The 12,615-nt window shown below is 40.4% G+C and overlaps 2 protein-coding genes across 9 annotated transcripts in view; one reads left to right on the plus strand and one right to left on the minus strand.

Annotated features, from left to right (window-relative positions):
• RAP1GDS1 (Rap1 GTPase-GDP dissociation stimulator 1) overlaps nucleotides 1-9,663 on the plus strand; it is a 91,045-nt gene extending 81,382 nt beyond the window's left edge. For all 7 annotated transcript variants that reach the window (XM_053976434.1, XM_053976430.1, XM_053976432.1 and 4 more), the window contains 4 exons: nucleotides 492-631; nucleotides 3,404-3,530; nucleotides 4,808-4,936; nucleotides 8,997-9,663. In XM_053976434.1, the coding sequence (XP_053832409.1) occupies nucleotides 492-631; nucleotides 3,404-3,530; nucleotides 4,808-4,936; nucleotides 8,997-9,124 (524 nt within the window). In that variant the 3' untranslated portion in view covers nucleotides 9,125-9,663. The remainder of the gene's footprint in view (nucleotides 1-491; nucleotides 632-3,403; nucleotides 3,531-4,807; nucleotides 4,937-8,996) is intronic.
• Nucleotides 9,664-10,492: 829 nt separating this feature from the next.
• The window catches only part of TSPAN5 (tetraspanin 5), an 85,260-nt gene continuing 83,137 nt past the window's right edge, over nucleotides 10,493-12,615 (minus strand). The window contains exons 8-9 of one of the 2 annotated variants that reach the window (XM_053976449.1): nucleotides 12,411-12,472; nucleotides 10,493-12,115 (exon numbers count right to left, since the gene is read on the minus strand). In XM_053976449.1, the coding sequence (XP_053832424.1) occupies nucleotides 12,416-12,472 (57 nt within the window). In that variant the 3' untranslated portion in view covers nucleotides 10,493-12,115; nucleotides 12,411-12,415. Of the gene's footprint in view, nucleotides 12,116-12,394; nucleotides 12,473-12,615 lie in introns of those variants that run through there. The other variant, XR_008436905.1, reaches the window with a different exon arrangement.

A 12,615-nucleotide genomic window follows, 5' to 3' on the forward strand; every position in this document is an offset into this window, starting at 1 on the left:
TTTTGACTCAGTCCTACAGATATTTTCAAAAGATCCGTTCTCGTTCTAGCAAAGCTATTGGATGTGAAATAGACATTTTTTAAGAAACTTACATGACTTACTGTCTATCAAACCTGATCTAACTGACCACAGTGCTCCCTTCTGGCAGCAGTCCCTCCTGGTTTTTAATTCTTGAGCTGGCTCACAGCTCAGCTGGGAGTGTGATATCACCTGTATTTTCCCTGCTCTTCATCAGTGCACAAGCTTCATTAACTGGGCTGATAAGTTGTTTCAAAAACTGGATTATGAATGTTTTTCTGGATTTTTTTAATTTTTTTTCATTTTGACTAGCTTTACTTGCTTAAATGCAATCTAGACTTTTCCCTTTGGTAATGCAGGCTAGTGAAGTTCTTCTAACTCCTCCAAGTTAGTAACTTTCAGCTTGTTTTCCTAGTACTTGCTTAAAAAAATGACAACCTTTTTGTTGTGTTGTTGGCTCCGGCATCATGTAGCAGAAGCAGCTGAACAGCTGGGCAAAAACATAAAACTGGTGGAACGATTGGTGGAGTGGTGTGAAGCCAAGGATCACGCAGGTGTGATGGGAGAGTCCAACAGACTACTTTCTGCACTTATACGACACAGCAAATCAAAAGTAAGTTAGTGGAGAAAAAGGTCAGCTTGTCAGAACCAAGAGTTACCTGTGCACTTGCTGTTGGTAACCAGCCCTCCACCGTGCAATCCTTCTAGCAAGCCAGCTTGGGTATTCATGTGTTACATCTCCTCTGCCCAAGGTTGACTTACTTTTATTTTAAATGTATCCTGCAGAACTTCAGCATGCTGTATTCTCTATGTTTTAATGATGCTATATATGAACAATCAGTGAATTCAGTTGTTAGGATCTTGCTATATATTTATATAAAACTGAGATCCAGAAATAGTCTGTCTCCCTACTCTTCATACAGGGTATTTCAGAGTTTTAAGATTCTGATGGATCGTTAGAAATGATAATTTATACCAAATTCTAACAAAATTGTATATGGCAAAAGGTATAACGTTAGGAAAAATTCATCTGCCCCTCTCATCACCTTCACATCAATCAAATATCTTTACCTAAGCAGTCCAAGTCCATCATTCTTATGTTCAGCTGAATATTAGACAAAGCAGCCTTATAAAGGATAAACACATCTCCTCTGGAGACAGGCTATTTCAGGCTCAGATTTCCTTTAGCATGTTCACTGATATGAACACAGGCTGCATAACTGAACTTAAATAGCAAGTGTGATTTGGAGAGCTCGGACTGTACCACTGACCTCTTCATTCATCCATGGCATTTATGTAGTGAAAAATATAGTAGGGGCCTGATGTGTACTGAGCGTCTCCAAGAACAAATCTACAGGCCTCACAGGGATTTAAGTCTTTGCTGATTGCTAATATCACTGTCTCTGTCTAATACCCTTTCTCCATTTTATGTTCAGCCTCTAAAACTGATGAGGGTTCATTTTCCTGGTTCTGACTTCTTCTGCCCCCCTCCCCAAAGTCCCCAACATGCATGTATGGATGGCAACCACCACCACAGATGGGAGACTTAATAAATATTCTCTATAGGACAACAGAACTCAATTCTAAATATGGAGACACTACTGATAACATCAAATAGATATTAAGGCAGAAATTAACATCATTATCACAGGTGAATTAATTTTTGTGGGGTGCATGTACTCACAGAGGAAATTTGACATGAAGAGGATAACAAAGCTGAGAGAGTGGGGTTTTTTAAGCTTTTGCTGCCCTCTAGGTTTGAATATGAGTACAGCTGTATGGCTCTTGACATCAGGTTTGAATTTGGCTTTTAATTTTAAATGCTTTGGGGTAATATTTACAAAGGCAACAGTCAGTTTTAGTCATTCTACAAGACTGGAGTTTTTCAGCCTGTGATTTCAGCCACACTAGCACCAAACCTGATGGCTGTCATCTATTTGGTACTGCCTTTTAAAGGGTGATGTTCACCTACAATATAAAAAATGTTGATGTCAAAGATGCTGATTGGCTCTTAAGACTTATATACCCAAAATTCCACATCAGTTCAAATAGAACTTAGCAATTCCAGATTGTCTCAGTCTGAAAAATACTTTGGAGTGTTGTTTTTTGGTTTTCTGGGGTTTTTTTGTTTTGTTTTTTTTTGGTTTTTTTTTTTTTTATGAGGTTGGGATTTAAAGTATTTGAGATTGTTTGGGTTTAGATTTTTTTTTTTTTTAATGTTATAGTTTCACAGTAGTGAGACTGTACATCTCACTATTTTGGCTTGTGGCTGGTGTAAGAAAGGGGGATGTGTTTTAAATGGAAATTTAAGATATAGATGAAAAATTTAAATATTCTTGTTTCAAGAAATAAATGCTACTTCAAACCTTTGTGCACTCACAGGACAAATAAAAAATAATAAAAAATAAATCCACATTTCCTTGAACAGTTTCCTTTCAGCATGTCAAGTTACCTGATTTTTCAGGCAAACTTTTTGCAAGTATTTTTGGGATATAAGATGGTGAAAACGTGAGGTGCACAACCACTTTTGAAATTATAAATAGAACCTGTAGAGTATTAGTCTACTATAATCTTTATCTCTTGTCACATAAGTTGGATCAAATTTTGGACTCGAAAACAGAATCCTAGCTGTGTATTTTTTATCTACTTTAGACACATTTAATCCAGTTAAATAACATTTTAAGTTCCTAGATACTAGGCAGCAGTACTGCACAACAGTTCATTTTAACAGCTGGCTTTAGAACAGAAACCAACACATTGGTGTCCCATACATACCTTTTCCTTACCTCCTTTGTATTTGAAGAAAAATTCCACAAGATACCACTGCTTGTTTTCCTGTCTTATGTCTAAACAGCTTTTCAAGTACACCATTTCTGGTATTTCTGTTACATAGTAAGGTATTTCTGTTACATAACAAGGTCTCATATTTGTGATCTCACCTCTCTGAACATTTTGAAGAAGCTCTGAAAATTCATGGAGAGAGATGAAGCATTTAATAACTTTATTATAACTATTTTTGTGTGTTTCCTTACCCCAAGTATATATTTTGTTGGATACTTTGAACCCCTAATTATTTGATGATTGATGGCACAGCATGAGAACTTGAGTTACACTGTATAGCCAGGAAAAGAGTTCATTATGTGTGTCTTAACTTAGTTATGGGGTTACCTGCCTTGGTTTAACACCCTGTACCTTGCAATTGCAGAGAAGTAAGAGATAATATGTAGGCCTGCATGTCTGTACATTGATGTATAAAGTGATTCTGTGTGCACAAAGCCAACGAGTACCCTTACCCAAAGATAACACAGCATCCCTGACAGTTCCCTTATTTAATACAGTTTGTATGCAGTGCAGAATTTTGTTATCTTTGCTTTATGTATTTTAGGATGTAATTAGGACCATTGTACAGAGCGGTGGCATCAAGCATTTAGTAACCATGGCGACCAGCGAACACGTAATAATGCAAAACGAAGCTCTCGTTGCACTGGCATTGATAGCAGCTCTAGAGTTAGGTGAGTATCCCAGGAGTTCACTCAACTTGTCTCCTTTCCAGTCTGCCCAAGAGAAGCCATAGAGGGAGAATGCAATGTAGAATAGCCTCCTCCTTCCACCTGCCTTTCAGTATTTCCATGGTGGTTCATGCAGACACAGGCAAGCCATCACGTTATGCAGGAAACTGGAGAGTGCTGGTTACACGGGATCTGCTCCATCATTCTGGTAGGTGGTGGAGTGATCTAGAAAGGCTCTCCAGTTTAACTTTCATATTCGGGGTAAAACTCAGAAAGCAAACATACCTTAGACTAGAGACTATATGACCTGACCACATTCCGACACTAGAATGTTAATCCACTTTTGAGAAAGCTTTCCAAAGTGAAGAGTGCACTTACCTAATAAGTGAGAACTAGAGAATACACGGAGGTGGTTAATGCCCCCAGTATGTTTTCATTAAATTACCCAGGATTAAGTGCAAGAATTACCATGTGAAGGCAGACATGATTACATATCTTCACCTGCATTTGTAGTACCTCAGCTTTTGAAACAGGAAAGTAAATGCTCAACAGAGGTTTTGTTTATCCTGTTTACTTAATTTTTAACTAAGGAACTAGATAAACAACCTTACATATTTTTGTTCTTAATTTCATCTCTTGCCATTGTGTACTACAGGAATGCTCTGTTCAACTTTCGAATCACTGCCAATACATCAAGGAATTGTTTTAAATAAAAGGAAGGATATTCCTATTCACATGAATCATCTCTTTGTCTTGTCTTCAGGCATTTAAAGGTTGAGCCCAAATTCAATACATGTATCTTAGAAAACTACAGAGGCAGTAACTCAAATGGAGATCTTGAAAAGTTTTCCACAGGCTTTATAATGGACCCTGAGCTCCCTCTACCACGGAATCAAGAACTACGCAATCTATATTTACTCAGAATTTCCAAAAGCAAATTCAGGCAATGGAAGTGTTGAAAGCTGAAATATTTCAGGTGTTGGCCTAAACAGCTAGAAAGCCTCATGGCTTTTCCATCAGCTTACAGAACATTAAGACTGGATTTCATCATTAAACTCTGTGACTGTCCTTTCAAGCAGTTAGACAACTTCACAATTTTATAGCAAGAGCTGTGATTCTTGTCATACCATCAAATATGCGCTCGAGTTTTATACCAATGAGTTATATACCACAGCCTCACTTTCACTCTGGTGAGAGATCATGTTTCAATAAAGGGATAACACATATAACATCAAAGAAAGTGGCACTTCCAGACTTACAAATTTTCACTTGTATTTCAGTCACTGCTGAAAAGGATCTTGAAAATGCTCAGCTTGTTCAGATTCTACACAGACTGCTCTCAGATGACAGGAGTGCTCCAGAAATAAAATATAACTCCATGGTGCTGATCTGTGCTCTTATAGGATCTGGTGAGTATTCAGGAGAGGCTACTTCCCAAGATTTATGTATGCAATATAGTTCTCTCCTACAGCTGAACACAGAGCATGTACAAATACACTGTGACTGGTTCTCTGTTCACAATGGATATAAACAAAAAGGTTCAATTTACTATGACTCTGTAGTGTCTATCTATAGTGTCAAGGATGAAGCTGTTAACTCAATTTTGGATACTAACTACAGAAACGTGACCATGATTTTTCTAGGATGCAGTTAGCTCAAACTTTGACAGAAAAGAAATGAAAGCATTTACAGCTGTACAATATCAAGTTGTCTTTGCAAATACACCGATCACAAGAATTTCATTTTCATTTCTAACTGCAAGTTCTCTGTAATTGATGTGTGATGGTACTTTAGGAAGGATCCTTATCACTAGGAAGACTCCTTCCCTCAACAGCCCACCAGGCACAAAATGCACTAAGACTCATCAGTGCTGGACACTGTAAACCCTCATCTCTCTGAGCTCACCCTCTGCTAAAGGTCACACTGTTTACAGGCTCTTCAAACAGGCTGTGGTTTGATATTACAACTTCCCACCTGAGTGTGGGCAAACAGACAAAAACCACAAAACAAAAAAGAGCAAGGTGTCATGGAGAAATTTCATACAAGGTTTCAAGAAGTTGCTGTTTCTTTCATTCAGTTCTTTAAGAAAGATTGAATCTGTGGAGAAAGAACAAATTTCATTCCATAAAGGTCTAGGCATTTACAGTCAACTAAGATGACAAAGAACTGGAATAATTACAGAAAGCTGGAAAGTCAGAGCCTGTCTGCACAATTTGCCAAGTGTGAAACATATGAAGGTTCTCTAGAGATTAGTTTAGAGCAATTCAATTAATAGATAAAAAGTTACTACAGTTAAACGTGTGCTGTCTCTGTAAACAAGGATGCTTTTTAACTTAAACAGAGTTCACCATGCCTACTGCAAGTGTAATTTTGGAGACCTGTACATCCATGCAAGTGAATATTGTATTCTTGCCATCTTATAGGAACAAATACTTGGTTTTAGTATAGAGAATATACACATCTCAGTGCGCAAAGATTGTGCTCAAAATTTGCTAACAAGCCTCAGCTCACAGTAGGCACTCACTTTAATGCTAAGACATGTAAACTTAGTTGCTACAACCTTCTTGAGCCATTTCATGCTTCGGACTATCCATGCATTTTAGAGCAGAAGCCTTTTGCCAAAGGTTCACAGTCAGCCTCACTGTCTTGATCTTTATTTCCACTGCTTACAACTAAAATAATCATCTTCAGAAAATCTGCCTGACAGTTGCATTTTCCCTTCCTGAATGTTGTTAGCTGCAAGACTCACCAAGTTAAAGTCAAATAGCTGTCTCTCTTGTCCACCAGAGTACAGAGCAGTCTTATCTTAGGGGAGGCATTTTAGGGTTATCTGAGTGGCAGAATTCAGTCTGCCACTGCACTGTAAGCTTTGCCTAGGCATAAGGCTCCTTACCCTGCTCCCAGAGAACAGACAGCAGCTTGTCACTGCATTATGCAGCTGTGAAGTTAAGGCCCAGTATTTGACTGACCTTGCTTCCTGATGAACAGACCTGTGTAAAATCAGCAAGGACACAAAAATAACTGAGCAACCCTGGTATTAACTTCTAAGTTGGGGGGGGGGGGGGATTTGGGGGTTACTATTTTAACCAAGGAGAGGAGAATCAAGGAGCTGATTGCTCTTTACATGGGAAAATACTAACATACACCTCTTACAGCTCTGTTGCCTCTAAACAGTTTGCATTACCATCTCCACATCATGAGCCACGTTTCCTTGTTCTACTGTGAACAGACATGTGTAGTTATTTTTAAAGTATACCCCAATATAGTTCAATAAAGACTAGAAGCAGCTCCACTGGTTTAACTATTGATTTTGTTTAATTCTCCAGTGGCTGCTGTTGTTACTATGCTTTGTTATGGGGTATCTGGCATCACATTTAACCTGATGTTGCCAACATCTGTGTGTTCACAGAATGGGTCAAGTTGGAAGGGACTACAGTGGTCCAGCTTCCCTGCTCAAGCAGAGCCATCCTAGAGCACATGGCACAGGATTGCATCCAGAAAGTTCCAGTGAGGGAGATTCCAGAACCTCTCTGGGCAATCTGTTCTGGTGTTCAATCATCTGCACAGTAAAGCAGTTCTTCTTCCTCATGTTCAGGTGGAACTTCCTCTGCATCAGTTTCTGCCTGTTGCCTCTTGTCCTATTGCTGGACATCACTGAGCAGAGCCTGGTTCTGTCCTCTTCACACGCTCCCTCCAGATACTCACAGACACTAATGAGTTTCCTCCTTTCTCATCTCTTCTTGAGGCCGAACAGACCCAGCTCCCTCAGCCTCTCCTTCTGAGAAATGCTCCAGTCCCTAAATCATCTTTGTCGCACTCCACTGGCTCCACTCCAGGAGCTCCATGTCTCTCTTGTACTGAGAAGCCCAGAACTGGACAAAAGCACTGCAGATGTTAGTTTATCAGAACTGAGCAGAGAGTCTCTTGACCTGCTGCCCATGTTCTTCCTAGGCCTTCCTAGGCCTTCCAGTGGCCTTCATGGCTACAAGGACATACTGCTGGCTCATGGACAGCTACTCTTCTACTAGGACATCCAGGTCCTCCACAGAGATGCTTTCCCCATATCAGCCCCCAGCCTGTGCTGGTGCCTGGGGTTATTCTTCCCCAGGTAAAGAACTCTGCATTTGCCTTTGTTGAACTTCAAATGGTGTTAAGCAGTTAACAGATACCTATTTTTATGTGATTCTTTCCATCTGGAAGTTCCTCTTGCAACTGAGTGAATGGATAGGGAAAGAAAAATTAGGGGAATGGAAAATGGATCATCCAAAGCAGAGCATTCTTAGCTAGCACAGTCTTCTGTAGGCAAGAGTCTCCATGAAACTGGATGTTGCCAGCCATGGTAAAGCACAGTGAAATACCTTGCTTAAACATGTTGATATCTCAGCAGAAAGCAGAAAGTGCATACATAGCATGAACACCCCAACAGCTTCACTGACATCAGTCTGTACATACATCTTCCCAGGTGCACAGCAGCACGAGAGGTGCCAGTTCTTACATGGTAGGGGTTAAACTGCATGAGAACTAAAAACATGTGAACAAGAAAGTAGGTAGGGATGGGAACAAATGCCAAAGCTTGCTTTTAAATTAAAAAAAAAAAAGTAAATAGCATAAAGCATAGCTATCTGAAACAGGTAGGTTTTCTCCTGGGAAATTCAGAGATTAGGCCCCCAGCAACATGTGGAAAGCAAAATAATATGTATTTGTTGCTGAGTGGGATTTCACAAGAGAGGCATATAACAAAACCAACCATTTTAGATCAAAACTGTGAGATGTTCAGTGTACCAGGCTTTGAGAAAACTTGTCAAATTTCTTACAATTTCTGCTCAATTTTTTGAGTTGCTGCCTACCTCTTTTAAATAATACAAAAAGTAAGTAACATGCAATCCAGGATCAGAATCATCAGACTCATCATCAGAATCATCTACTTTTGAGTAGAACATGAACACTGCATCCATATGCACAGCACTGGGCAGTGCTCTGCATTATGTTGTTTGCATTAACTTCAGAGCTGAGCTGTAAAGGAACAGCAAACAGTGACCAGGTGGTGACACATCCATTAAGGACCCATCTCACACCCCCACACAACTAGTGAGACTTGACACACACAAATGATGCAGTGAGTCTGTCACAGCCAGCTCACTTAGTCAGCCTTGTTTAAAGAATAAACCAAAAAAATGTTTTCATTAAAAATACTTCCTAAGCATCTGTTTTGGAAGGCAATCCAGGTGGATATTCTTAACTGCTATGCAGCAGCTTCATCATTCATCATCACCTGAAATCCATGGAGTTTGTGTATGCTAGAGGCTCTGAAAAGTTGTCTCTCCATCATCAAAAGCAATTCAAAAAAGTAAACAATAACCATTCACAGCTGCATGCTTGTGTGTACAGGGTTTAGTAGAAAAGTTCCTCACAGTTTTCTTCTGCCTATCTCATACAAAGCACTGTTTCTTTTAATATTTCCTTTTCCAGAACCTCTTCAAAAGGAAGTGCAGAGCATGGCGTTTCTAGAAGTCATATCAAAACTCCGCAGCCATGAGAACAAAACTGTTGCCCAGCAGGCCTCGCTAACAGAGCAGAGACTTGCTGTAGAAAGCTGAGGAAGGTCTTGTTTCCAGTGCATCCCATCACAGATTTCACCTTTGTCCTCTGTCCTGCTGCCGCTCCTGCTATGTTTTCCACTGTATCACTTGTGCATGCGTGTAACATTCCCACACGAATTGATGAACTGCTGTAGGTACCTGTCCAGAAAGGTTTCTACAAATTCATAGGTGGTGTTAACATGAACCTGTCTCCACCCGTAACTGTTCTATTGTATTCTTGTTGCTTGGGCCACATAGTAGAATGTGCATGTTGTAGTCCTATGATGATGTAGAAGTGGTACTACACAACTGACTCTTTCCTCATGCCCCCTAACTGCATAAAAATGTACTACTAAATTAGGGACAATATGAGATGCAGCAGGTCCAGACTAGTGTGCTAACTATAGGATTAATAAGTAAATCTAGCTCAATTTTTGGTGCTTTGGAGATTCAGGTTTGAATGCAATGTACTGCTGCTCATTCACTGGTCTTGCCTATTAATGTCAAACTCGTGGTACCTAGAGGTAACAAATAAAAATTCCAGTCCTCTCACTTTACCCTGTGGTTTGTCCTTTTTTCTAATCCCACACAGAAGCCATGACTGCACCACCATGCACTGGTGAGTTCTTTTTGTTCCTGGCTCTGGCCTGACGCGATCACTGCCTTTCAGCTGAGCAGATACAAAAGAAGCTATTTCAACCACTTTCACTGTGTGTGCTCACACAGAGGCACTGTGTGGCATAACAATCATGCAATGATACAATCCTTATCCTATAAAGCCACGTGCATATAAGTGCTCCTGGGCTTGCTTGGGATTGCTTCTTTGTTTACTGGGGGGTTTTTATAGATGGATTTTTAAAGGAGTATCTTGCAGCAGCTGTTCAACAGAAGCCCATTGAGTGAGAAATGGAAGATGCAAGAGACTTCCTTTTGCTCCTTTCCTAGGTAAGGGAGATGGAACCCTGCCAATCTGAGCATCTTATCTCACAGCTGCTCTTTTGTAGGTCTATAACATGCCAGCGAGCAAAACAGCAGACAGCACTTTGGCAAAACAAGGAGCCAGTTGGGATAGCGGTTTCCAACAAGCCAGCAGATGTTATTTTGGACTGTGTGATAGCATTGCCTAGCTTGATCAAGCCCACCATGCATGAAGGTCACAAGATCTATAACATTTTAAAGTGAATTCAGCATTCCCAGTGCTGAAGTGCCAGCCTTCACTGAAGTGAAGTTTCCTTTTCTTACCAGCAGAGGCAGCAAACCCAAAGTCCAAGCACCTATGAGATCCCATGCCAGGTAATTGCAAACCACTGCTTTTGACCTTCACAAATTCACTCCCCAGCTCCATGAAACCACTGCTTATCTCTGTGATGGGAAGATGCCAGTCATGAGGGTAAAAGGATTGTTTACACAAGCTGGGTATGAAAAGAAACTTGCGTTCAATAGCTAGCTTAAGGTCTCAGATTGTACCAAAACACAGCAGATGCTACAGGAATTTTCACACTGCAGAGATTCCACATCCATTTAATCCAGTGCTAGAAAGATGCAGAAAAAGCCTCCAATACCAAACTGCACAACAGCAAAAAAACAAAACAACAAAACACACATTCAAAAAGGCATTTACTAGTACTAGTGCAATAAAGCCACTGACAGAATGCAGAACTGTCAACACAGACCAGGAGCTCCTGACATCAGGCTCCATATAACAGAGAACCTCTGCACTACTGCTGAACATAACCAGCATGTTTACAATCACAGCTCACAGGCCCTCACAAGCCCAAGTTCTCTCAGGTACAGAAACTATTGACTTAAACAGAACCCAAAATAGCATTTGAAAGGCCAGTTATCAACAACCTGCCTGGTTCTCAAAAGATACCATTCCTTTTGACATTGGTATAAACTGCAAGTGCTCACACAAACTGGTTGTGACGTTGACAGAATTCCCATTTGGCTGTCTAACTGGAGCCGTGGTTAAGCATTAGCTCTATTCTCATCACCAAATGTTTATCAGGAATACCACTGTCACAGCAAGCATAAACACAGGGCAATGGTGATATCCTACTTTCAGAGGGTTTCCCTGGATGGAATAACAAATGACTTTCCTAGATAAAATCTGTGCTGAGCCTAGGAAGGAAAGCCCACATAAGGGCAAAGATGGGTGTTTGTTGAAGTAGAAGGAGGTAATTGAAGAGACTATCTAGCCACACAAATGCTGTGCTGTCCTGAGGTGTGCTGCAGTCTGCAGGTTACTTCTGTGTAGTTAGTAAATAATTTATCTTCTGAGCACGTTTAAAAAAACAAATGGGATCTAAGGACCTTACTATCAAATGCATTTCACTACTAACTGGACTAAAGTTGAGTGAAGTGAAAACGCTGACAGTAATTCCAATTAGATGTTTACTAGCTAGATGACATCTAAGCAAACCTTGACATCTGCTGCTCAGACTGTTTCTATGACAGCAATGCCAGACATCGGGCCTTGTCTTTGTCTTAGTGCCACCACAGCCAACCCAGAACAATCCCTACAGCCACGCCACTGGGCAGGCAGTACCTCCCTCGAGTGTCACATTCATTGGCATCTGTACAAACTTGGCAAGGCCCAGCATCTCACTGTTGGGAAGGTGAACACATCCACATGTTTTAACATTTCAGTGTCCTTATTACAAGGAGAAGCTTCACTCTGGATAAGGCAGAAACCACAACAATACTGGCCTTGCATCCAGAGCCCCCATTGGAAAAGCTCATTTGATTTAAAATGGTAACCAGCCTTGACTTCGAGAATCAGTGTACAAGTCTGTTAAGAGTTTGACAGATGGCAGGTAGCCACTCCTCGTCTCCCTCTCCATCATGAAAGCACTTACCCAAGTTTGTCACATCTATTAGGCAATGCCCTTGGCTTTTCTTCTTTTTTGTTAACTTTTCGTCATTCCTGTGTTTGTGTGTCCGTCTGTCCCCAATTTAGATGTTTATTTTGCCAAATCATTTCCACACATTCAGATAAATGTCATATGCCTGAAATATGCAAAAGGCATTAGACTTCAATCTGGATATAGATATGCTTTTAAATTGATCACAGTGCCATTTTGTGTATAAAACCTAGAGGTTCTGAAATACTTTAAAAAAAAATCTGCTTGCTCCTCTATCCAAAGTAGCACAGGACATCATTACCTATTTTTACCTGCACAATAATGTGAGCCAGTTCTCACTACTTCTGTTTAAGGACATGTAGCACTTATTTAAACTTTTGAGAAGGGAGGTGGGAATTTCATTTGTCTAAGTCTTGCAAAGCATCAACTTCTGAACCCACCAGTGTTACCAGAATAATTCTGGGGAGAGCACAGCCATTGCAGCCTGAGGAACATCAGCAACCTGTTGGAAAGAAGCAGAGCGTTTTCATTAGCCAGAGACTCCAACAACAGCTGACAGCAAATAAGGGATCTCTTTATGTGGGGACATGTTCTTCATTTCTTAGCTTATTATTCACCTAAGGGCAGCCACTGGAGGCATGAGCA

The sequence above is a fragment of the Vidua macroura genome, chromosome 4, assembly GCF_024509145.1.
Source record: "Vidua macroura isolate BioBank_ID:100142 chromosome 4, ASM2450914v1, whole genome shotgun sequence".
NCBI lineage: Eukaryota > Metazoa > Chordata > Aves > Passeriformes > Viduidae > Vidua > Vidua macroura.